This window comes from Prinia subflava, chromosome 2 (assembly GCF_021018805.1).
Source record: "Prinia subflava isolate CZ2003 ecotype Zambia chromosome 2, Cam_Psub_1.2, whole genome shotgun sequence".
NCBI lineage: Eukaryota > Metazoa > Chordata > Aves > Passeriformes > Cisticolidae > Prinia > Prinia subflava.
Window position 1 is genome coordinate 75,044,152 of NC_086248.1, and position 26,325 is coordinate 75,070,476.

Here is a 26,325-nt window from a genome sequence, read left to right on the forward strand (position 1 = left end):
CAGAAATCCAGTGCCAGTGCTTTGGCCTGACAACAAATGAACCCTTGACTCTTCAGGACATGCCTCTGAAGCACCCAGTGTTGGTATGTTGCTCCTCATTGATTCCACACAATTGTGTTTGGTTCCAAACTTCCAAGTTTAGAAGCTTTGTCTAATTTGAAGGGAGATTTGCATTTGACTTTGTAATCAAGTCTGAATGCAGCAACACACAAAAACTTCAACTCTACTGATGTATATAGGCATGCTCATATTGTTATTAATAATTTTCCCCTAAAATGTAGTACTAAGAACCTTAAAAGTACAGGCTTTGAGGATCTGGCTAGGAGTATATCTGATGAAAAATGAGAATTCATGAATTTTGAACATATTCTTCTTCCCAAACAAACAAACAAAAAACCCCACCCCAACCAACCAAAAACCCCAAACAAACAAAAAAAACCCAAAACCCCAAACCTCCCCAAACGAAAAAACTAAAGTAAAATATTTTCATCTCACCCAAAAAAGAAATGCCAGGATTCAGTCTGGCGATAGGAAAACTGCATTTCGACTTGAAAACTCAAAAAGTCCCCCACTAAATCAGTGATGTTCTTGGCTCTAATGGTGTTATTTTCATCTGCCGTAATGACACCAGGTGCTCTGGGTGAGCTCACTTAGCCTGTATTCTTCTGACTCAGAGGGGCTGTAACTTAAAAAAGGAAAGGAAGAAAAGCACAGAGTGCCTCTGTCAGGCTCCCACATCACCCCATGCTCCCGTGCTACAGTAACTCAGGAATCCTCCATGTACCAGAGGGGCAGCTCCTTGCATCATACCTAAAATGGGATGTGCACTCCAGGCAAGGAACCCCACCAGAAATAAGCCACCATCCTTATGCAGAACCCAGCTACAAGGCAGGTGTTGTACTTGGCTCCAAACATTTGGACTGCTTTAACAAACAGTAGCACTGGGACTCAGATTTGACTTAAAACCAGATTATTTTTTGTATTGATTTTTTCAATTCAAATTATACATATTCTGTGAAAATGCTTACTTTTGCAAATACTGTCTCCCTTCTTGATTAAGTAGCAAAGTATTTTTAAATAAGCTGATGTAACTAAAATGGTGACACATCTCTTGTTCAGGGCTGACTGATACTATTAATTTACATGGCTTAATTCTTCAGTGTAATGGTGAAATTTTGGGGTTTTTTTTAACCTTTAAGTAACTAAATCAAGACTTACTGATTGGACTAATCAGGCAGATAAAGAAAAATCTCCTAAACTGGAAAGGAATTGCTAAAATATAGAAGCAAAAAATTATCTTTTTATTACTTCCCCAAAAGCTATGTCAGGTACACACTATCTATAATTACTTGGAATTTTTGATATTAACAATCATTCTGGCCTTACATGAAGACAAGAATGTTTGCCACTCTTTTTATCTTCTTTTTCTGCAGCAAATCTCTGAAGTAATTTTTCAGAATGGTTGATATTGCTGTAACTCAAAGCTTAAACTGCTGTAATGAAACTTGAGTTTCTCCATTTGAGCTGATACATTTCCAGTACTGAAAACCACAATACCAGCGATTTTTTTCTTCATTTTGTACCACAACTAAATTGGAAGGAAAAGTGTAAGACCTTCCATGTACCAGTATGTGCCAGCAACAAAACTGAGTATGAATCAATAAATTCATCTTTCCAGGAAACAGTAAAAATAAGCATATTTAGAAGTACGTTCATGTTCTTGCTATGTTGCAAAACATGGCTTTCAGTTTCATTTTATGGAAGTCTTCATACCTCATGCATGAGTGGGCTGTTTTAGACTCTCTTGGTAGCTGCTCACAGAAATAAACAGACCATGGTAGCAGAGACAATACCCTCAGCTCTATGAGACAACACAAGTCTTGCAATAGGAGAGATGAGAAAACTTTAAGGAATCAAAGATGGACAGTGGAGGGAAAAAAAAAAAGAAAATAAAAGGAAAAAAAAAAAAAGCGCCCTCTCATAGATGAGTCACTATTTTCAACTAGAAATATCCACTGAGAGCTGGGAGTTAAAAAAAAATTAAAAGTTAATAATTTGTGATGGAGAAGAAAATACATAAGCACCAGAAAGTTGTGTGAGATAAAACACCCAACTTTTACATATGTAAAAACTGGTTCCCTCACTCTTCAGAACACAAAAGGAACAGGCAAAATATTTTTCCTGTCACAGCTGTAAACTGCCAGGCAAACTTAGCCAGGTACGTAAAGTTTAAAGCAACTTCCTGGTGCCTGAGGACTGCCTGGCCAAATCTCAGTTTGCTTAAGCATGGATAAAGTCAAAGTGCCAGCAAGTCCCCCACAGCAGGTATTACTAGCCCGTGTTTAGTGGCCACTGCCACTTAAACAAGCCTTTGGAGGGTATTTATCACACTGCAACCACGCAGAAGAGATTTGGTTTAAGGCCTGAGCACCCTGGTCACGAGCAGGATGGGGATGAGTGTGTAAGGGTAGTGTAACTTCATTGCAGCAAAAGGAATCCGCAGGATAACTCCATTTTTAACTTCCAGAAATTGCTGCTTGTTCGGTTGATCTTGCACAAAGCAAAGCATGTCTTAAAACAGAGCAACTGAAATAATAAATGTGTGAATAGTGAGGCCAGCAATGAGTATTCACAAAAGAACAAATGGAATTGTTCAGGCTGTTTTGCAAGAACATGGCTGTTCTGGAAATTCATGTTCATAGGAAGAATCTTCCTGACTTTGATAGTGCTCTCTCTTGAGCCATGGTTTTTTTCAGATTTGATCAAGAAATTAAAGTTTAATCCAATTTTATAACTGAAGAGTTTAATCCCTAAGACAGTTTCATTTCCAACTACCAGATTCAGAGTTCCAAATACATCAGATAAAGAGCTGGAAAAAAAATCATCCATGACTAGTCAGGAAAGTTTTCCAGCTTTTACTAATCTCTTAAAATAAAATTAAAAAGAAAACAAACGTTTTAGCAAAAGAAGGTATCCCGTTTCTTTGCCTTATTATCCAGGCAACAAATCAGGGAATAAAAATGCTGTTTACAACAGATGTGCAATCTTACAAAAGAAATTAGTAAAGACACATTTTGTGGAAGTCACCTAAAATCCAGAACAAAGGTTGTAAGATTTTTAAATGGTATATTTCTGCACTTAACTGCTAATAAAAGTGGGTACTAATTGTTAGGCCCAAGAGTTATATGGGAGGGACAATTAACATGTTGTTCTGTTTTTGAAGTATCTGTCTGCATTAACATAGGGCATTGTAGTGCAGATTACATTGAAATGCTGACTGCTCTGCTGTAATATTGCTAGGAGGAAAACAGTCCTACAGCAAAGAACTAGTTAGTTAGTTAATTTACAAAAAAGGGGTATTGTTCTGGTTTTGATATTTTAGAAGGTCTGCTTGATAAGTAAATATATATATTAATTTTTCAGAGAGAGTTGATATTTCTTTCCACAAATAAATGATTTCTGCTAGGAGTTTTTAACCTAAAACAAAGCAGTTTTGTATGCAAACAATGCAGAAGTTGTGACAATAATGTCAACTTCTCCCTGCTGCTAAACCTCTCAGGATACAAAAACAAAACCCCCAAAAAACCAACCAAGCAAACAAACAAAAAACCCATAACAAAAAAGTTTTAGCTTTAGAGTAAAATCATATCACTGTTGATCAGGTTAGTTTTCTTTGCAGCAGACGAAGAGAAACCAGTGCTTCTGACCTGCTGACAAATTGCATTTGGATCAATGTGTCAAGATCAATGGAGTTGGTATTTTCTATAGCCTTACCATTTTAGATTTTCAACTTTACATTTTCATATCTAATTGTATTTGTCCAAAGTGCCAAACAAAGAGAGAAAAAAGGGAAAAAGGGAAAATAATTGTCACAAACAGAGCAAGAGAAGCACGTTTGCACATGCTAATCCGTTCCCTCTGTGAGTTTTCATTTCCCCCTTCGTGGGTGCGGGAGGAGAGTGGGTAGGAACAACAACGAACAACTTCTAACCCAACCGCTCTGCTTCTTCCATCATTTCCCCTTCCCCTTTGTTCTCTCCTGCAAACAAAGAAGTTTCTCCTACCGGGCTTCTCCTCAGCTTACCAGATCTGGCTCCTTTCTGCTCCCATTCCCCCACTGCCCCACGGTCCCTTCCCCCACTGCCTTGTCTGTCTCCTGCCTGCTCCCACTGGTTTTCCATCCTCCCTCCCATCACTCCTGGCTCTTTGTTCCCACGGGGCTCTGGAGATGTGCAGCAGGAGCTCAGCTCTTTCTTTTTAATTCTTTTTTTCTTTTTTTTCTTTTTTCTTTTTTTTCAAGGAGGAAACGTGGAATATTTGAAGCCTCACTGATTGCATACAAGAAGATAGCAGAGAAGAGACCATCACATGCCTTAGGAAAAATGGTATCATTAAACATAGCCATGTTTTCTTTTAGAAGAAGATACACAAGTCCCAAGAGAGACTGCTGGCAACTTGCATGCAGCTATGACAGATTGCTGTGTGAGTGATCTGTACAAAACAAAAAACTTTCCTTCACAACAAGTTTAACAACATTTTAGGAAGCATCTTTATACCTGTAACGGAAAGTGACGGAGGTGGGGTGAAGTTGCCTCATAAGGTTTTCAGAGAGCTCTCACACATAGAAATAATGAATTTATTTTCAAATCCGTGTACAGACGTTTAGCAGGGAACTGTAGCTTTCTGTAGTGGAATACAGCAAGGCCTCGGGTGCACAGTATTAACCTGCTACCATGAAGGTGGTCTGGATAAGAGTGTTATATTCTCTTTAAAAAGGAAGAGAAAACACTTCTATCATTTTCCCAGCTTTGGCAGGGCATATGCCAAATCTTTCATCAAAACCATAAAAAGTGACTTTCACCACCACCATATTTTTATTAGGAGCATAACTGCAAAAACAAGTTTAGGCAACCAAAAGAAAATGTTTACAAAGTGCTGTGTCTGTCCTTACCTATTTAAAAATTAACTCTATCCTGGCAAAATCCAGGACATAAAAGTAGGATTTCAAATTAAGCCCATTTTATTTCTAATCATGTTCTTCAAAAGTCCTGCCTGCTTGCAGGCTTTGCTTGAGATAATCATGTGTTGCTTAAAACTGAGTTAATGGAACAAGCAGCAGTTGGACCAGTCCAGCTCAGATTGCATAGCAGTGCTGAGGAAGCTGAAGGTGCCTACAAATTTGTTATACCTAATATCAAAGATCAAAAGAGTGAAGTGCTGCTCTGCAACACAGCACATAAATTGCTTTATAAGGGAATTCTCATGAGTCCTGATGGATCTATGAGACCTGGCAGACACTAATAGGCAGTAAAATAATTTCTGTAGAAGTTCACTTCTGCTGTTTGTTTGCATACCTCTCTGGGACAGAAGTGAAATTTGCTGGTGTTTCCCCCTGAATCCTCCTCCCATGCATTGAAAACAATGAAATTCTATTTGAATTAGGACAACAGGAGAGGCAATTTAAAGGGGCACTAAAGATTCAGTCTCTTAATCACAACTGTGACAAAATGCTGTTATCCTTGCCGGCAATTCCCTGGCAATTTACAGTACACTAGTGTAAAAGGAGACCTTGCATTGCAAAGGAACCTGACCAGATAACCAGATCTTCACCTACTGACTCCCCTTTCCTTGCACTACTGCACACATCCTAGGCATCACCAGGTACTCTGCCATCCTGAAGCCATTCAGGAGCTGTATTTTGACCCTGACATTGAATCAAAAGTTATTTAGAAACCGAAGTCAGTGCAGAGGCTGGCTTCTGAATAACCCATTTAATGAGGAGGGCATTTCAGTAGCACGGTGTGAATGCACACCAGCAGCCCCATTAGGCTGCAATAGCAGCTTAAGGGGTTTTACTGTAGGGGCAACCTAAAACCACTCAGCCTGAACTGTGGTTTCTGCTGCTCCCCCAAAAAGGACTCCCTTCCTGCATACAGGAGAGAAATTAAATTGTTGGGTGGGTTTTTCCCCTGCAAGGTTCTGGAAACCTAGGCAGCCCCAATTCTAGCACTTGTTTTAAGGTATAAGAAAAGAAATACATGTTTAAGAATTTGTGTAAGATCTGAGGACTTTGAAGATAACATCCCAAAGCAAAAAATTAGGATTTTTTTCTTTTATGTCTTTGCTGGGCTGATTTCCTGCTGAGCAATTGCTCAAATATTTAAAAAAAAAAATTAAAAAAAATTGTTGGGCTGACAATGGTAAGTTAAATAGAAACAAAGGCATTTTTTTATTATCTGCATATAACTGATGGTAATTTAAAATATAAGGAAAAGCAGGTAATGTGAAGGCCAGGAAAATACCCCGAGGATCGATATGGTCTTCAAAAGACTGTGATGTTTTTAACAATTTGTTAATTGCTGGTGTATGAGTAAGTGCCAAACCCAAATCATTGTTTCAAATTATGTTCCAAAGCAAAACACATAGAAATTGCCAACCTCTATTAAGCAGCCCAAATAAAACAGACTCTACATACTTGTGGGTAGTTTTTGAATTATTGTAATTCTTATGACTCTCATAGGTTGCATTGACTCTTGATTCTCTACTTTCATTACAAATCACTGCTATTTTCAGGCCTTGAATATTTGAATCTTAGCATTTGTCCTGTGAGATGCTTAAATAACTAGAGACTGTGAAAAAAAGGTTAAAATATGGAGTTTTAGCCTTTAATCTGGGCACTTTTGTCAAAAGAAATACTATTAAATTACCATAGCTGTTCTTCAGGCAAAACTCTTAAGCCATCTATTCCTATGTTCCTTCAGGGTGAAAACATTCTCAAATAGCTTTACCTATTTCTTTTGCTTCTCTCTTTATAGCGAGCTGATGGGAAAAGCAGAAGAAATGTTAAATGTGATTAATTTATTTTAAAGCATTTTGCTAAGCCAGCATCTCTTTCCAGAATAGCATGTTTCTGCTGACAGCCTTTTTACTCAAGATCTTCAGCCAGTTCTCCATGAAAAGTTTCCAGCATGCTGTTAGAATAATTTTCTTTTCCTATAGAGTTTTCTAGAGTTGTTAACTTATGTAGAATGAAAAGTAATTTCAAAACAGATATGAAGTGGGTAATTGCTTTTCCCTTCCTGAGGTTGTCATGGGTTGATTCTCTTGAAGGAGACTCTCACCTTTCCACTGAGGGCTTCCAGTGACAGGAGTTTCTCTGGTGCTGTGCACAAAGCTCTTCAGCTGCAAGAGGAAGGGAAGATAGAGCTCTTGCAGCCACTTCAGGATTTCTACTTGGAAGCCTAGTAACAAAACGCTGAAGTGAAAATAATTAGAAGTATTTGGGATTTAGTGTCAAAGTTTCTCAATTGAGGCATCTCAAATATATCCATTGAAAACATCCTCCTATCCCTTACTTTTACTGTTCAGTTACTGTTCAGTATTTCTGTTCAAATGATGTATTAGTTGGTCTGAGGCTGTTGAAATATCACTTCTAATAGTAATGGGATCCTTTATAAATCATTTGTTTTCTGTAGAAATTCAGATAGCTTTCTTTACTCTGAGATAGAAAATTATGGGGTTTTAAAAAAGTATTTTAAAACTGTGGCTCTTGTTTTGAATCATGCTTGAAGTTTAATCCAAATTTTTATGGAGACAAAACTTATTTCCACAAACATTTTAAATATGTTAGGGATCACTATTTTCCTCTGGATTTTCTTTGAGTCAGAACATTGACAATGTTAGGAAAACTAATTTTTTGGGAGAAAGACTCAAGGGTAAGATTTTGTTCTGTTTGAATCCTTCAGATTGTTTTTGCAGGGCTCTCTGACGAATGAAGCATGGAATGAGCAGCTGTTTTCTCCGTCCTTCCTAACAGCTGGTTGATATCCATAAGGCTTCCTGGAGCTGTCCTTCCTCTTGGAAGGAAATCTGGGATTCCCTGTATTTAATTGTTTTCTTCTATCTTCTTGGAATTTTTTTTCACTGAAATGTTTAAGCTAAAAATATATCAAAATTGAATGGTGAAATTTAGACATGAGAATCCAATTCAATAACTTAATTTCTGCTTAAAATTGCTTTATCCAGTACAACTGAGCATGTAGCAATGAGTTTGGTTGGTAAAGCTGAGAATGTGCTTTCTGTGTCTGAGGGCAGGTGGGAAATGGAAGTTGAGGGGCTGAATTATCCTAGTTTTCTACAGTTCTTACTTTGCTAGGAATTGTTGGTATTTAGCACCCCTGATTGACAGGTACCTTATTTAGGTGTTTAATTGTAGGCACTCAGGCTGAATTTTGAATTCTTTTTCTTTCTTGAGTTTGGCTATAAGTGAGGGTGGCATTTTATGTCTTGTAAGATGTAAAAGCATGGAGGGAGAGAACTGGTTTGAGGCTGCATATCAGGATATGCCTAGAAGGAATGGGGTTAAAGCTAAGCAGAGTAAAATGTGTGCCCCATATGAGAAAAAAAGCTTGCAAACAAGATACATTTGTCTATAAGAGTGTTTTCCAAGACAACCAAAGAAAATGTTAACATGAATGGACATTCAAATGTACTCTGGGAAAAAAAAAAAAAAAAAAAAAAAAAAAAAAAAAAAAAAAAAAAAAAGGCATTTGCTGGACCCTGGATAGAAAAGGTTTTCATCTCTGATATTGTCTCTGAATATTTGGTGTGAAACATGGTGATTTTGCTTGAAAATACATGGAGCAGCCAAAAGCTTGTAGCCACTTGTGCCTTGCTGAGAGATGAGCTTCCATAAAACCAAGCTCCTTTAAAGAAGGTGCCATGCTGTCAGCACATCTGTCTCGAGCAAGGGAAGGAAGCACTGAAGGTGGAGGATTGCCATTCATTAATTGCATCATATTGAGCTTCCAGGCAGACTTGAGATGGCCAAAAGGTGGAGATTTTTTTAGGTTCCTCCCCCTACTTTTCTATCTCCTCCCCCCTTTCCAAAATAAAAGTTTTGCCCAAACCTCCTTGTGGCAGAGGAAGGGTTTTAAAACAAAGTCAGGAACAAAGCAAGAATTTTGGAGATTAGGTTAATTCCAATCCTTTCTTTTCTGAAAGGAAGACTTGTAATGTGGATACTCTATCAAGATATACTTCTTTTTCACTGTTACTCAGGGTGCAAATCCAAAAAAGTTAAACATATAAGCAATAATAAAATAGGGTCACAAGTCATTGCCCAGCCTTGTAAATACAAGAGTCTTCAGCTTCCAGTCATTGATCTAAGAACAAAAGTTGTAAGAACTGGGGACCTATTAATACTTTGTTCAGTTTTATTCATGTGTGGACTACTCATGTAAAAAATTTCCTATGCTTTCTACAGAAATATTTCTGAGGTAAAATCTGTAGAAACTAGCTGATACTTCAGAACTTTTTTAGCATTAAGGGTTCATTAATAAAATGAGTTTGTGGGCTTTGCAATTTCTTTATTAGAAATGTATACTTGACTTATTTACTTAATATTGTGCCAGTGTTGCACATTGTAATCTTGAATTTCTAGATGTAAAATGCGGTGAAGACTTTTCAGTGCATCACTGCAGTTGCTTTTTGAATGGAAATATATCTACTACAAGTGTAGACAACTTAATGTGTGAGACAAGACATCTGCCAAGGATAAAGTCTTGAATTAAATCCTATTTTTATCAAAGCTGTCCATGTGTTAAGGCTTGAAGTGTTTTCTTCCTAAAAAACAAGGTGCCTTGAAGTTATTTTTCCTACTTCTTAGATTGACCCTGTCCTTGAAATCTGGACAGACAGAAACAGGAAATTAATTCTTGGGGATACATGGCATCTGCCACAAGATTCTTGAAATGAAATACACCTGAAATTACCGTCTTGGACAATATTGAAATCTTCCTTCTGGTTTCTTTAAAAAAAAATTGTGAAGCCAGTGTTAAATGCAAATAACAAGCTGTCTAAGGATAGAATTGGAGAAGGCTTCAATTAATGGTGTTTTTTACTAGTGTAAAACAATGAATTTAACATGATTGAGATTGGTTTTAATTTAATTGTTTTAATTCAGCTTGTTAAAAAAAAGCTGAAGAAGGCAAATGAATGTTTGCAATGTGTCTGCAAGTTTATTAATGCACTACATGAGCGTGGATGTAAGTGGAAAGTCCATGTTTGAATGGAGAAACTCACATTTCTGCAGTGTCCCCATGGCATTCCTGGCACTGCTTCCTATGGCACAGGCAGTGGTGGTTTTACATGTTGTGGTCCCCACACATTTGTCATTGGCTCCTCATTCATCATCTCTGTTGTATCTGCAGGTGGTACTGACAGCACGGATTGCTAGATAAAAAGGTAGGGCTTACATGGTTCCTTTTTACTCTGTGGACTGGTTTGGAGGTTTAGTGGTTGGTTTTCTGTTGTGTTGTTTGTTTTGTTTTTTTTAAACAAACTTATTGGGCAAAATGAACAAATGTAGCATGCTGGAACTAAGTGTACTAAAATGAGCAGTTTGATTAAAAAAACCCGTGCTGCAGAAACATCCACAAGGAAAAATACAACCTTATTAGAAAATCAAACTGAATTTGCATTACCAGACATCAAAGGTTGTGAATTTTTGTTTTGACATACAATTACTTTTCATTATGCATTATTACCCTATTGGATGCTTACTTGCATTACTAATGGTTCTAGAGAAAATCAGGCTGGGATATTAGCAATGAAAATGTCTGTAATATTTTCACTCTGATGTTTGTTAAAATGAGATCCTTAAGACTTGCCTGAAGTGAGGCAGTGAGTCAGTAGAGCCCAGAATCAGCTCTCCTGGCATTAAAATGCTTCTGCTATACATTACATCAACCATTTTCCCATATTTAAACCTGTTAGGTGGCATAAGCCCAAAAGAGGTGGATGAGACCAAATTAACCTTGGCTGAATTCAAACCAAAAAACCATAAGAAACATTTGTGTTTGTCAGAGCTTCATGGGTACATTTGATGCTCATGGGTACATTTGATGCACAAAGGATGAAGTTAGCAAAACATTCTACATTCCTCATGGAGCCACAAGAGAACCACAAGCATGTCTGTAGGTCCCAGAAGGTGCTCTCCAGGTCTGAGCCCTGTCTGGCAGGCAGAAGCTGGCATTACTTTTGCCCACTGTCTCTCTAGGAAGTCCAACAGGAGCTTTTTTAAGGAGCTGTGGTGTCCGTAGTTTCTGATTACTCTGCAATTACCACTTTCCAATGAGTGTTGCCTCATTTATTTATTCCTTGTCCAGAATCAAATTTAACTTGTCATTGGTGGGACAGTCCTGTTCTTCTGCTCTGTGTGTTCTTCTCCCATGTACTTTCCCTCTGAACAGACCTGTCCAGCATGGTGTAATATAAATGCTGTGCACATAATGGGAAAAAGATTTACAGGGAAATATGGTAGTGGCTTGACTTGTTTGTGCATATTTCACTTTCTTAAAAGTAATAATATGAAATAAGATGTGGAGAAGACCTTGTTGGTGAACTGAGTGTGGATAAGATGATTTGGGTTTAGAGAGCAGAGGTACATTGCATACAGCTTGGAAGAATTGGAAGAATTAATTCTTGAAAGAATTAATTAATAAATTAATTGTATTCAGAGCGGTGGAAGAATGGGTACAGTGGACAGACCTAGAAGGTAGCTCAGTTGATGTAAGAGCATGCTACATGTGAGTTCAAATAATCCCTAGACTGACTTAAGTTTCTGTCCTTTCCTCTGAATCTGCTGCACCAACATGATGAAAACAGCATCAGTTATACAAGACTGCTGGTGTCAGTCAGTGGAGGTTATCTCAAATGAGATAAAGAAAAGTTTTCTATCTGAGAGCTTCCTTGCTGATGAGAGCCAGAGAATTTGTTTTCATTAACTCCTCATTGCTGAAGCTGTCCAAATCCTTTTATTTCATATGGATGAGGGAGTTACCTAGAGCAAGAAATTGGGAAATAATCTTGGCAGTAAAGAGTTCAGGAGGGGCTGTAAGCTTCTAGGCCACATTCAAGGCAATTACTAATTCCAAGGCATGACATAATCTAGATTTAGACACAAATTGTCAGATGAATACTTAAAATGTTATTCTTACTTATAAAATACAATATAGTGCTCATTAACACTGTGTATTTGCCTTTCCTGTGGACTAGTGAGGAGAAGGAAGAAAAACACCGAACAGTAAAGGAGGAGGAAAAAACCCTCACAAAACAGTGGAAAAGAGATTGATTTGGTTTTAAAAATTCTGCAGTTACAGATTATGACTTGTATCTCCTTATGCAGAGGTGTTAACGTTGTCTAGCTGTGAAGCACCCAGTTTGTCTTAAGCCTTACAGTAATTTTCATGTAATGTTCAAGGTAGAGGAAGAATGATAGATTTCCAAATTCCTCAAATGTTTTATTTATACTAAAAGAATTGTGAAAGAAAGTTTGATTCTTAGCTCTGCATGCTTTTATAAAGAGAGACATATGCGTAGGGAAAAGATGAATATTTCCAGTAAAACTTGGTTTTGGACATCAATGTCAGCAAATCTGAGGACTTTTTTACTTCAGACCTGAACACTAGTTTTTCAACCTCTTCCAACATATCTCAGCAAGGAAAGTTGAGTTTACATTAGTGCCCTTTGGGAACTGTATGGATTGAAGTATAAGAAAAGGTGTTGTTTATGGTAGGGTCTCCCAACAGGACTCCCACTAGGACATTTATGACAACACTAGTACTTTCTGTCCTCAGATTTCTATGGTCCCTGTTTGAAGCAGAATATGTCTTCAGTGTGAGGTTGGGTAGGGGGGTTGGTTTGTTTGTTTGTTTTCTGTTTTTTGGGGGGTTGTTGATTGGTTGGTTTTGATTTTTTTGTTTGTTTCTTTGCTTCATTTGGTTTGGTGTTGTTGTTCTAGTTTTTGCTTGGTTGGAGTTTTTTAAATTTACCCTTTAGGCCAGGATAATGAAGTAAACAGTATTTATTATTCTACTACTTCTCTCTGCATCCCCTGTAGTCCCTGTTGTGCCTGTCCCTCTTTGCAGCTTTAAATGAAATGGCCTGTTAAGAGTGGTGAGTGGCTCTTGTTTGTGTCATCTCCTTGTTCCCACTAGTTCACACAGGAATACTTGGTTTAAATAGCTCTTGTCATCTAAACAATATTGCTAAGATATTGAAAAAGGTATTCTAGGTCAAGATATTCTACTCCCACGTTTGCTGATTTCATCTGTCTTTGCGCCAGACACTCTCTTAAGGACTTTCATGGGAGCTTCAGTTTATTTTGTTGGTTTTCCCCACTTGGTGCTGTCTAGGGCAGCAGGCGCTGAAGTCGCTGGGAGTTTGATCATTGACTTTCATGAGGGAAACCTCAGGATCTGAGCATTTGAGCTGGAGAGGGCACTTAGCAGTACTCAAGCAAAGATCTGACTAAGTCAACGGGAGTTTTGCCACCTTCCAAAAATGCAGGATGGCACTCTGCCTTTGCCTTGCCCTCCCAAATGCTAAAAGGGGAAAGCAAAACAAACTCAAATCAACATGCTGTGCTCTGCTCAGACTACTCGAAAAACAAAATGCTTCTCAAAAACGTGTTTGCATCAGAACCTGTGGAGAAAATCAGTCCTGTTAAATACTAAAAGTTGAGATCCTGAAACATACTTATCCCAGAGTCTTAATATCCACATTAATAAGGACAAAACAGGCTATCATGTCTTATGTAAGTATGTGTTGGCACGCTGGGGTTACAAAGTGGCTAGTTCTTATAAAGAGCTCCTCCAACACAATCTTTACAGGCTTTGTGTAAATCTTATGTATAAAGAAAATTATATGCCAGGTTAAACAAGATCCAGACCTTTCCTAGGAAAATGGCATTTACATGCGCATCAATGCTTCAACAGTAGTATCAGTAGGACATTCCTCCCCAGTGTCCAGGAAAAAGCAGCTGACAAGTAGAAATGCACATCTCAATTACAGCTATATAATGATAAATATGTTCATTTTTCTTAAGGGGAAAAGGGGGGGGGAAACCCTAGGTGGTGGGAAAGCAGGTGTTTGCTCTTCAGGGAATTAGAAGAGGGAAGTTTTGACCTATGGAAGGTGGGTTTCATCCCCGGGCTCAGTGATATTGGCCCAGCCCGGCGCTGCTGCCCGGGGTGGGCATGGGAAGTGGCGGGGGGGGCAGCAGGGACACGGATCTGGCACCAAAGGTGGTGTTAATCCCTCGTGTCCCCCCCAGAACTGCACGTTGAAAGCGATTTAAACAAATACCTCCGATACTTAAATACACTCTGAGGTTTTCGCACGGCATCCTCAGGCGGTTAAAGCTGCAGAGGGGCAGCTGGTACCCTGGGACCGCAGGGACGGGCTGGTTCCCGCTGGGAAGGTGTCTGGGGATTTGCCATGTCCCGGGAAATAAGGTAGGGAGTGACATACAGGCCTTCTGGACACGAAGGAACAGCTGGAGGCTACTAATCTTCCCATGCAAGAGGGAAAGTATTGCTATAAATCGGGAATCTTTATAGCTGTTCGGCTGGAGGAAGTTTTTTGGCTGTAAACTGTCATGCACTGCAGCTCCCGCTGAAAAGACTGTGGAAGTGGGGAGTCCTCTCTCCTGAGAACCAAAGTGCAATTAAGACAGAAAGAGGGGGAAGAAAATAAAATAAAGATGACAGGAATCCAAGCTGAGGAGAAACTTCACGGCTTGAGTTTGTTGGTTCTTTTGGGGCGGTTGTTAAGTTGTTTTTATTTTTAGGTTTTTTTATGGCATTCCAAAGAGTAAATACATAAATCCAATACATAAATTCCTGGAAAGTGGGTTTTTTTGGTGGTTTGTTTTTGTGGGGTTTTTTGTTTTGGTTTTTGGTTTTTTTGGGGGTTTTTTTATTTTTTTTTTAATGGTAATTTCAAAATTCAAAGTTGGAAAGACTTTTTTTAAAGACCAGCTAAATTTGAGAGCATACATTATTGGTCTGGGATAAGCAGCTCGCAGCTCACTCATTTGCTAAGTATTAAATAAAATGTGAGATATATAAAATCAAGTTGAATTTCAGCTCTGTTCTCTTTGCCTAAAGAGAGTGATCACTGCAAAAAATATTAACCATATAGACAAGTATCTGCTGCCTAAGGGCTTCTCATTCCTTGAGTGCATGTATATGTAGAGGGATTGGTCCTTCCTTGAAGCATCCTTCTGAAAGAATTGAATGGTGTTTTAAAAGCTCAGATCACAGGAACACAAATTTAGATCGTCTCTAATTATTTGATTTTTACATTTTCAGAACAGTTCATATTCCACCGGAACCGCTCCGTCGCTTTCAATTCCGCCTGTTCCTGCCGCTTTCGGCTCTTAAACACGGTCATTGTCAGGCGTCGAGCTGAGGAAAAGCTGAGGCAAGACACCATCACCACCCCCACCACCTCCACTGACTGCTCCTGTCCCCTTTTCCCTCCCCCGCCTTCCCCGCGGACCGTACCCTAAAAGTGACGCGACTTCTTGCAGCAAGGGGTGAAAAGTCCCTTCTGTCCTTGTCACCTGCACGGAGCGGGGAGCTGTCCGTGCGAGTCCTTCGGGGTTAGCCACTCCTGGTACTCGGCTTTTTCACGATTGAGATGTTTGAAATGCCGCCTTCTAAGCACAAACCCAAAGTCTGTGGGGCTGCCAGCCCACCCGAGGGCCGGCGTGCCGTGCTCATGCGGGGTTTGAGCGCTCTGGGTTTTGTTAGGACGGGGTTTAGAGCTTGTTTAGAGCGGAGCGCCTTCAGTGAATAAACACCTGATAGCAACAAGATCATCTCCAACCATGGCTAGCAGGGACCGCGTATCAACTTAGTAAATTTTGCCCGTAATTTATTTGCAAATGCGGCTGTCCTCTTCCGAAGAGGACAAAAAGCAGGCAGTAGGTGCTCAGGCAGAAAGAGCTTTAAGAAACTTTAAAGCAACAATTAATCTGAAGGGATAACTTTTTTTCCCCTCCTGTTTCTGCACAGTGGTTGAAGAGAGGTGGCTCGAGGAATTCGGCTTGTCACATAAAAGGCGGAAAAAAAAACTCTGCGGAGTTGAGTAAGTGAATGATGTATGAGTCCGATGGTCCCGTGTAAAGAAAATACAGCCCTAAGCCGCAGCTACTAAATCAAAAAGGACTGGATCACCGCCTGCATCCCGCAGAAGGGACCTTCAGCGTGCCTTCCCCTGGCAGCCCTGACTTCCAGCTCCTTCTGCTGCCAAGCAGCTTGACAGTGTATCCCGGGCACTTTCTCCTAAAGTTTGAAAAACCCGGGCAGCGATGGTGCGCGGTGTTTGGAGGAGATGACTGTTTTAAAAACAACTCAGATTTTTACACCGCTCCGCTTCTTTTTCCTTGTCCTTTGCTCCCGTTTAAAGAACTTGTTATTGTTTAAAGAGACCCCATTGAACTATTTCCTGCTCATTGTCACCTCTCTCCCCCTCGCCCTCTATCCAGGGATTCTCACGGAAAGGTAATAAACTTCCCTCACACCACAGACCGTCGCAGCTCCGGAGAATGCAAACTATTATAACACCGGCCGGCGGGAGTGCTTCAGAGCACCCCTCTTTTCCCTCGTCCCGGCCCTCGTTTTTGTGTCAACTAACTTTAAAATAAATTCATCCCGTTGCAAAGTTTCACCCATGAGTTTCTCCCCTCTTGCCCGCAGGAACTCGTGGGGCTTTCTCCTTCCTACACGAAACAAAGCCTTTAACTATCGATCTGTTTTCAGAAGTACGTGTTTATTTAGGTGGGATGGCGGGTGCCTGCCGATGTGATTTTCAGATTTTTAAAGAATTATTTAGGTGGGATGGCTCGAAACCATCGCTGTCGAGCATCCCGGCTGCGAAGGCAGGGCCCGTGCTGCTGCTATGAGGCAAACTCTGCCGCTGTTCTCACGGGCGGCCTCATGGGCTCGCTAGATGCGGGGAGTGCCCGTGCCGTGCCAGGTTCGTGGCCAGCCGCTGTACAGCGCCGCTCCAGCTCCTTGGCTGATTTTCCCCGCAAGGTTTGCCGCTGCCAGCTGCACCCTCCCCTGCAGCAGAAGTTTCTGACAAGGGGGCAGGGGCAGGCGCGGGGGGAAGCGGCGTGCGGGGCGGGGTGCTGCTGTCAGCTGGCGGCCTGGAGACGAGGGCTTCCCCTTTTTCCCCTAAATATGAACCGGCGGCGCGAGTGCCTCCCGCCCGGGACTGCCCGCCTAGAAGCGGACCGGGGCTCTCGCTGCGCCGGGTAGGCGGGAGGGTGCCTCGCTGGCCGGTTGTGAGGCTGTTGCCGAGATGGGCCATTTCCTCCGCGGCTGCCGGAGCCCCGGCCCCGGCGGCTTTGATAGAGGTGCAAACATTTGGGGGCAGATTTACATAAAATAGCCGCGTTTAATCCCGCGGGCTGCAATTAACATCACAGGCTCCCGCGGGCACCGTTCTGATATGGCCGCGGGCGGCCAATGGGCAGCGCCGCCCGCGCCGATCAAAGGCGCCGCCCGCCAATCAGCGCGGCCCCCCCGCCGGCGCGGTGATGTCACCGGGGGGGCGTTTATGGCGGGCTATAACAGCGGCCCGGCCGCCGAGGGCGCGGGGAGGCGGCCCGGCTGGTTTGGTGCTGCCGCCGCTGCCGTGCCAGGGAGCTGCCCAGGGAGCTGCCCCGCGGGCGGGCGCGGGGCCAGGATGAGCTCCCCCGGCGCGGAGGGCCCGGGCAAGGCCCCGCAGTACCGCGTGGACCACCTGCTGAGCGCCGTGGAGAGCGAGCTGCAGGCGGGCAGCGAGAAGGGGGACCCCACGGAGCGGGAGCTGCGCGTCGCGCTGGAGGACAGCGACCTGTGGCTGCGCTTCAAGGAGCTCACCAACGAGATGATCGTCACCAAGAACGGCAGGTAGGGACGGGCCCCGCCGCCTCCCGAGCCCGGTTCTGGCCGCCCGCCCGCGGGGGCGAGGCGGTCCCGGCGGCGAGGGCGGGCGCCGGCCGGGGCCGGGGGTGGCTGCCGCCGCCGAGCCTCGCGCCTCCGTGTCCCCCGCAGGAGGATGTTCCCGGTGCTGAAGGTGAGCGTGTCGGGGCTGGACCCCAACGCCATGTACTCCTTCCTGCTGGACTTCGTGGCGGCCGACGGGCACCGCTGGAAGTACGTGAACGGGGAGTGGGTGCCGGGCGGGAAGCCGGAGCCGCAGGCGCCCAGCTGCGTCTACATCCACCCCGACTCGCCCAACTTCGGCGCCCACTGGATGAAGGCGCCTGTCTCGTTCAGCAAAGTCAAACTCACCAACAAGCTCAACGGCGGCGGCCAGGTAAACACCGGCACCGGGAGCTGCCGGGCAGCGGCGCTGGACCGGCCCGGCCCCGCGGCCTCGCTGCTCATTTCCATACTTTCCTTACCGAACGTGCTGGGATGGGTCGCGCTTCTCCCTGCCCTCCCCATTCATTCATTCAGGAGAGCTGTTCTTTCCACCGAAGATGGGTGCCTTTATGTTTTATCACTTTCTCTCTTTTGAAAATCTCTTTCTGGTCTGAGTATCTGCTAATGCCCGTGGTGTGGTAGATGAATCTGGCTGACTGATGCATTTGTGACTCTACAAGTGCCTTGTCAAGTAGCAGGGATGAGGATAACTGTGTAGAAAGTTTTGTTGTCTGTCCTCAGAGCGCCTTTCCTTCTCTCACAGCTTCAGTTTTAGGCTTTATTCGTACTTACTGCCTTTTCTACCTCAGATGGAAAGACGGATACTTTAAAACCTGAGCGCCCTTTGTGCCTGGCAGCATCTGCCACTGCTCTGTCACTGCTCACCTGCTCTGTTTGTTCACAGATCATGTTGAACTCCCTGCACAAGTATGAGCCACGGATTCACATCGTGCGAGTGGGTGGCCCGCAGCGGATGATCACCAGCCATTCCTTCCCAGAAACCCAGTTTATAGCTGTGACAGCCTACCAGAACGAGGAGGTAGGCACAGTGGGGGAGAGGATGCCACTACCGGGGGTTTCAAGCAGCAAGCCATGCATGTTACAGAGCAAAATAATGGATCTCCTTTCTTATTTTTCACTTCTTCCTATGCTTTTGTTGAAGCTAAATATAAAAGATGAAGTGAATGTATGTAAAGGCACTATGAATGAATGAATTCTAGAACAAAGTTCTCATTGTTGTTTGTGTCAATATGTACCGTAGATTCCTTATAGGGGAGTAATTTTTAAAAGACTCTGGGGGGGCAAACAACTATGGTAAAAAATAAAGTTGTTATTTTCAGCTACACAGTGAACTGAATGTGCCATTTTTGGAGTGGCCCTTTTTCTGCTAGCCCAAATTCGTGCCTTTGTTGAATGAAGTTGTAATTATCAAGTTTTCTGAGACTTCTTTGATGTCTAATCTGCTCTGGCTTGAAATGTGAAGATTTTTATAGTTATTTCATTTACTACTTTTCTTATGTGTTTCTTTAGATGATCAATGATCTCGGGCTATTCAGTCTTTTAAAATTTGGCAGAGAGACTAACTCCTAGTGCTTTGATAATACTTCAGACCTTAAGGAGCTGTTTAATTCATACCTGTCAGTTGCTTTTATGGGCCTACTTTTATTTCTTCCAAACTCTGTGATTTTACCATCTTTAGTAGATAGTTCTAATTCAAATCCTAATATCAATGTGTTAATGAATGGTGATACATGTGACTAAAGATATTTGTTGTTTTTAGATCACAGCTTTAAAAATTAAATACAATCCGTTTGCAAAGGCATTTCTTGATGCAAAAGAAAGGTGAGAGCTCTTGACTTAATTCTAAAATGTGGATTTTTAAGAGAGATTTGTGAAGGCATATTCTTAACTAATACAGCATGGTTTCTTTTGCAGAAGTGATCACAAAGACATGATGGAGGAAGTGGGGGACAACCAGCAATCTGGGTATTCACAGTGTATGTTTCCTTTCATTGTGCATCATGAGCATAACTTTGATTTCTTCCACCTAGTCTCTGTTAAGTTAAGCAAAACTTTGAGACCAGTGCTTGATTGGCTGGCTTGTTAGTTCATGGACAGAGGAATGTTACCCATCTCGGTGGTTGTGGTTCATGCATGTTTATGATTGTATAAGCACTATAATCTCTGTGTGTGGTTAGGATTTACTGCATTCAAAACCATTCTGTAGAATCCTGCAGAGTTGCCTTTATGTCCAAAAAGACATCTGCCTTTTTATACAAAGACAGTGATGTTCACATGGACATGGAGACAAAAGTTTATTTATAAAACTTATTGAGGCAGTACTTGTGTTTTAAATGCTTCAAGAAAATCATGGGCATTTGCTTAAAAAAGTTCTTTTAGATGATTGGATAGCATTACTGTTTTAATGATTCCTGTTTTAACAGATGATTCACAACAAAATGCAGCCTAAAAAGGATGGGGGAATCGATTTGCAGTAGGAATTATTTTGTTTCAGAAAAAAAGACTTAATTTTTAAGAGTTGGAGAAATGCCAGACCTTAGCTATAGACTGAGATGCCCAAAGAGCAATTTAAAACTGAATACTATGCTAACAATTACTGAACACCCACTACCTACATATGGGAGGGTTTAACAATTTCCATGTTTCCTTACTGCGGTTGTGATTAAACGGTAATTTAAAAAACAAGTTAGCTTGGCACAAGACTTTTTCAAAGCTGCTTTCTAATTGTCCTTCATAAGAGCATTTATCAGGGTTGTAAAGATGCAGACTCTTCAGCTGTGTTGAAGCTCAGTTCCCTTTCCTGAGCGTGCATTTCCCCGCTGTTCAGTTATTTGTCTCGTTGCTGTGATTCTCCGCCTGGCTGCACTGGGCACCCCTCTTACAGACCTCTTGCTTTCCCCAGTAGGTAGCTGGCTGATTCCTGGCAGTGGCACTCTGTGCCCCCCCTCCAATCCTCATGGCCAGTTCGGAGCCCCCCTGTCGCTGTCCCCTGCCCACAGCTGTGACAGGTACTCGTCGCTGCGGAGCCACCGCCCTGCGCCCTACGCCAGCCCCTACACGCACAGGAACAGCTCGCCAAGTAAGTCTGAGCCCGCCGCCCTGAGACAAGGGGCAGCTGAGCCCAGTACCTGTCCCAGTGTCTTTATAACTGAGGGTCTGGTTTGGCTAGTTTCTGTCAACTGTGGCTCTAGGTAGTGTCTGTCTAGCAGTGTCCCACCACTGGATAAATAGAGACAACAAGGACCTGAGTAAGCTGCAGAGCTTTTAAAAAAGGTGTGCTCAGAAGCAGCCAAATATCTTAAGACTTAGTATCTCAGGCAGTAGGTACTTAAGGGGGAAAAGGTTTGTTTGTTTGTTTGTTTCATTTCTTTTAAAATTTCTTCTGGCAAAGAAGAATGGTTAACAATTTTTGCTTTCAGGCTATATAGATATTGAAGGTTCCCATTTTAAAAATATGTATTATTTTGAATTATGAAGTAGCACATGGGCTTCTAGATGCAGTCTGACCAATCTTGTGTGTAGCTTTGTAGTTCATTTTGAAGTGGAAAACTCGCTCTCTGTGAACTTGTCTTGCATCTTGGAAATTTTGTGCAAGACTTGAAAAAGAATAAAAGAACAAAGCCTCTCTGGTGTTCTTTCTTGTTTGCTAGTCATCAGCAAAAAACCTCCTTCCCTTAGCTAGCTACCACACCAGCTTCTTTCTCACTGTGGTTGGCTGTATGGGATTCCCTTTATGGTTTTCTCGTCCTGAGCCAGCCAGCTAGGGTCACAAGCCAAGTAAGCCACAGTCCAGTCACTCCTGATGGTGCCTAAGGCAGATTTCAAGGTGGCATGCTCAGATCGAAATTGGGATGTGTGATCCAGTGATGGGCTTGTTATCCAGCTTTGCCAGACTGTTACTGCTAGTGTAGGTGATGGAAGGTGTCCTGGTGACAGTGTAAATAAAGAGCCCTCCTTTTCCCACTGATTGAGTAAAACAGCATGTGCTGAATTAGCAGCTGGCTTGCAGGCAGCCTTTTGGCCACAGGCCTTTCAGCGAAATAAGATTTTGCAGTTATGAGTGGAGCAAAACTCCAGGGCAATGCCAATAAAGGTGTGAGCCTGACACAACTGGTTACTGGCTTTGTTTTTTTCTGTGCATGTAATTTTGTTTTAATTTTTTTTTCCAAGGCAGTAGTGGGGAAGGGTGGTTTAAACCTCTGCATTGCATTTAAATACAAGACTGCTACTTGGCCTGATTCTAGTGTTTGTAAGTGATTCCGTGTTTTCTCAGCAGCCTATGCTGACAACTCCTCTGCCTGCCTATCCATGCTGCAGTCCCATGACAACTGGTCTTCTCTGGGGGTTACCACACACACAGCCATGCTGCCCATGGGCCACAGCACGGGCACAGCTGCCAGCTCCAGGTAGGAGTCCAGCCCTCGGCAGCCCTCAAATCCCTATGTTGATACTCTCTAGGAAGAAAAGGCTGAAAAAAGAGGTCAAGAGGGTCCAGCATATTAGAAGTCTTTTGGCCATTGGTATGAACCTGTAGCACTCTGTGGGGCACTGAGAAGGACTATATTCAAGTAAAGCAGATTGAAGAAACAGATTTTTTTGTTTGGTTTCGTTTTGGAAATGTAGATACTTGTGACAGCAATATTTGATAGATTACGCATTGCAAATTGCTTAAACAAACATGGATTGAATTTGAGGATGCTCTCTAAAGTTTCATCGCTATTATGCATAATGGTGTTTAAAAAGTTTATTTTCTTTATCCTTTCCATTTTGGCTGGTCACAGCTTTCCCAGCCATCTCCATAAACCACTGTTCTGCTACAAATGATGCAGCAGAGTACTGTAGTGTGGAGAAGGGGCACACAGTTGGGGCAGTAATTCTTTATTTAAGCATTGCCACACTAACCAGCATAGCATGGGATTGTACATGTGGTGAAAGATAATTTGTGATCATAGAAGAAGAATATTTTCTCCTCTTTGTACTTATTATCGTAATTCAACTTTTGAATCCTTTAGCAAAAATTCAGCTTGCAGTTAGTCCCTTAGAGCTAAACTTGAAAATTCAAAGAGATGCAGAAAAGGTGGTAAAATATTTGCTATTAACTGCAGAGGGACAAGATCTGGAAATCTTTTCTAGCAATTTAGACCTACCATTCTGTTTGTGGAAAGTGTTTTTGCTTTTGAACCATGCACATGGACTCTGAACTGTTAATCAGGCTACGTACTACTACCCAGTTGGAGTTAACTGTATTACTGAACGTAAGTTTTATTCCTGAACACAGACTAATTGAGTAAAAAGGTCCTTCTAGCACTTCGTTCTCTGTCTGATGCCCAGGATGCACATTTAGGAAGTTACAGAGTTCTCTGGGTTTCAGTTTCTGCACAGAGTTGTTCCATGGTAAAACCAGTAGAACTGGCACTGTGGAACCCCAAGGAAGGGGTTTCTTTTGTCTAACCCCTTAGCTGTTGGAGAATAGGCAAGTTCAGTTTATTTGTGGGGGTGCCACGAGCACAGATTCTGCCTGGGGGATCCTTTCTGCCTCAAAGTGGCTGGGAACTGTCTAGAGAACTGCAGCGAACAGAGCTGTCTTGGGGCCGTGTTGTGAGCTGAGGAGCTGCCGGCAGGCCCTGGAGTCACTAATAACCGGCTTTATCCGTGCCTTTCCCTCCTGCAGCCAGTACCCCAACCTGTGGTCCGTGAGTAACAGCACCATCACGCCGGTGTCGCAGCCGAGCGGGATGTCCGGCGGGCTGAGCTCGCAGTTCCTGCGGGGCTCTCCGGGACACTACTCGGCCCTGCCGCACCCGGGGCCCGCCGCGCCGCCCGCCTCGCCGCTGTTCGAGGGCGCGGCGCCCGCCGAGCTGCCCGAGGCGCAGTACGACACCTCCGCACACGCCCGGCTGGCCCCCACGTGGACCCCCGTCACCTCCCCCTCCATGTGAACCCAGGCCTCTGCCTCTGAGACACTTCCAGCTCCTGAGTTACTTTAGGTGCTTAATCCTCAAGGAGGAGAAAGAGGAGACGTGAAGGAAACTGCGACCAAAAAGCGTCTGCACTGCTCTGCACAGAGCATCCACATTATACCTCTGATAGTGAACGGTGCATCACTGACTTCATGTAGAGTTTACAAACCTGGTGAGCGTGCAATTCTGAGAGCAGATTCACTGCTTTTAATATTGTTTTCTTTTTTAAAGTTTGATAGACCGAAGTTTTAAGACTTTTTTACTTGGATTCCAAATTTCTCAATCTTCTAATCTATTTGGACCTGAAATTTGGCATCGTTCTTGAGTAAGTTACTCCTAACTGTTTTTCAGTTAATTTTTTTAAATGGCAAACTTAGCTATAGTCATGAGAAGTTTTTTATTAACCATCTAGTTAGAAGCATTCTGAAATATGCACAAATGTAGCTGAGGAGTGAAGTTTTTGGAAAATCATGTGCACTAACACGTATTTGCTTCACAAATACGTTGTGTTCTTACCTGTATGCTTATTTCCTTGCTGCTGAATTAATGTCGAGACAATCTTCGAGAACTATGTTCTTCCCAATAAAAACAGTATTAGTGTTTGGTCTAAAAAGTTTTACCCAAAAGACTCCTTTTAGAGGTAAATTTTGCTGTTTGATCACATAGGTTTCAAATACCCACCAGCTGAGCTAAACATCTCATTCTCAGACAGTGTCTAATTAGAAGCCCTATCCAAAACCTTTTTGAACCATTGAAAATACATCACTTGGTGGTGTTTTTTTTGGGGTTTTTTTTTTGTTTGTTTGTTTTTTTTTAAATCTTTGGCTCAGGCCTTAAGAGAAGGAATTCAACACCTTGGGGGGAATCATTCTAATTTATTTTATTTCAATCTTGTACTCTGATCTGTATTTATTATTTGGTAAGTTACAACTTTATCTTCTACATTTTAAGGTATGTAAATAATCCCTCAACCTACAGTGTACTCTTTTAAGACAATCATATGTGGGATATGTTACCCCATGGCACATGGGACAGCATGGATGTAAGTAGGCAACTTACTGGAAGAGGAAAGTCTGTAGTTGCCAAGGATTTTGCACTAAAGTGCAGATAAACTAAGATTTAAAACACACTGACTGCATGACTTGCTGGAAGGAACAGATCTTGATAAAATACTTCCTTCATTACTGATATGAAGTCATATGATCCAAATTCCTAATGCAGGCTAACCCAAAACATTGGCTGAAAATGTGCCCTTAGATGTGTCTTTCTCCCACTGAATCTGGCAAATACATATCCTGAGGAAAGTGAGTTCTTTTGCATAAGCCATAATAAATAACTTGTATAATGAAGTGCCTAATATAGCAAAGCAAAATTCTGTATCAGGGAATTCTTTAAATAACTCATTGATGTGTGCTTATGTGCTGCAGGTGCAGCTTTAAGATGAAAAAGCAAATATTTGCCACCATTTTGGTCTGTTTGGTACCCTTTGGGCAGGTTCCTGCACCTAGAAAGGTTTTGGCAGGGCCTGTTCCCTGCAGAGGCAGGTCTCCCAGAGGTACTGCAGCAGGAGACAGCACCAGAAGTGGATGGCTGCACAGCCACATCCCCTGTCAATATGTAAATATTGATCTAAGTGCTCCTATTTTATTGTGAAGGTAAATTGTGTAAATGATGTAAGTGCATTGTTATTTAGACTATTTTGTAGAAATTAGCAACATCTTTCATTGTGAGGTTTTATACTTGTATTTTGGACGTATAATTTAAGTTAAAAAAAAAAAAAAGTAAAGATTCTTACGAAAAACTCCATGCTTGATTTTCAGTTTGTGGGGGCGGTGGGAAAGGTGAAACAAATGCTCATCAGTTCTGCTGAACCTACGGCACGCTGCCCGTCTGCTGAGCGGTTTCACAAACGATCCCTGCTGCCCATCTGCTTCTGTCTGTGGGCGAAAGTTCAGACAGTTCCCATCCACCTCTCCTGCTTTCTCCACCCGTCAGCTTCCCCCTTGTTTTGGTAAACCCTTGGCTGACTGGTGTTCAGAGGTGGTTGCCGTGTTTGGTGCTGGGTGAAAACTCTTTTCCCAGTGACCAGAGCAGGATGCAACCCTGGCACCTGCTGTGCTGTACCATGATAACCAGATTTCCAAGTGTGTTTCTGAGTCCCTGCCCCCAATAATAAATGCCAAGCTGCTGCCTGGTACTTTCAGCTGCTTCTGGAGTCTGATGGTGGCTCCACCATCTCCCTGGGCTGCCTGTGCACTGAAGCAGGCCCACAAAGCAGGAGAGAGGTGCTGGGCCTCTAGGACTGGAACCTGTCCCTGGGCATGGCCCTTGGCAAGGCAGCCCCCTGTGGATCTCTTTTCTCCACAGAGGCTTGCATGGAGGACAGCCCACAGCTGCTGCCCAGCACAGGGCTCAGTGCTTTCTCAGGTTCTTGCAGACCTTGTACTGCAGAAGTGATTCCATGTCCACGTGCACAAAAACAGTTGAGGCTATTTCTTACAGGAATGAGCTGTGGCTCTCTGAACTAACCTGCCTGCAGCTAAAGCCTTTGGGCTGTGGAGGGGCTCAGCCTTGCTTAA

At 42.5% G+C, this 26,325-nt stretch overlaps 1 protein-coding gene and 1 long non-coding RNA gene across 4 annotated transcripts in view; both read left to right on the plus strand.

Moving 5' to 3' along the window:
• Positions 1-16,908, plus strand: part of LOC134547081 (uncharacterized) — a 33,825-nt gene extending 16,917 nt beyond the window's left edge. Inside the window, exons 8-10 of one of the 2 annotated variants that reach the window (XR_010079369.1) lie at positions 4-83; positions 4,301-4,385; positions 15,156-16,908. This is a non-coding gene — a long non-coding RNA (uncharacterized LOC134547081). Of the gene's footprint in view, positions 1-3; positions 84-4,300; positions 4,483-15,155 lie in introns of both variants that reach the window. The other variant, XR_010079368.1, reaches the window with a different exon arrangement.
• Positions 16,909-16,986: 78 nt separating this feature from the next.
• On the plus strand, positions 16,987-25,903 carry TBXT (T-box transcription factor T). Of its 2 annotated transcripts, none has more exons than XM_063391899.1 (8): positions 16,987-17,747; positions 17,892-18,156; positions 18,670-18,804; positions 19,546-19,607; positions 19,701-19,762; positions 20,689-20,865; positions 22,060-22,192; positions 23,458-25,903. In XM_063391899.1, the coding sequence occupies exons 1-8, from the start codon at positions 17,305-17,307 to the stop codon at positions 23,723-23,725; spliced, it is 1,545 nt and encodes a 514-aa protein (XP_063247969.1). In that variant the 5' UTR covers positions 16,987-17,304; the 3' UTR covers positions 23,726-25,903. The 2 variants fall into 2 exon arrangements, with proteins under 2 accessions (XP_063247969.1, XP_063247970.1); XM_063391900.1 differs by having other exon boundaries at positions 22,063-22,192.
• Positions 25,904-26,325: the final 422 nt, after the last annotated feature.

Bases quoted from the DNA above. Each gene is read 5' to 3' on its own strand.
- TBXT (XM_063391899.1), top strand. From the start codon at position 17,305: ATGGCCGCGGGCGGCCAATGGGCAGCGCCGCCCGCGCCGATCAAAGGC. The intron at 19,763-20,688 runs GTATGTTTCCTT...TGCTTTCCCCAG, and splicing joins GCAATCTGGGTATTCACAGT to TAGGTAGCTGGCTGATTCCT. The intron at 20,866-22,059 runs GTAAGTCTGAGC...GTGTTTTCTCAG, and splicing joins GCACAGGAACAGCTCGCCAA to CAGCCTATGCTGACAACTCC.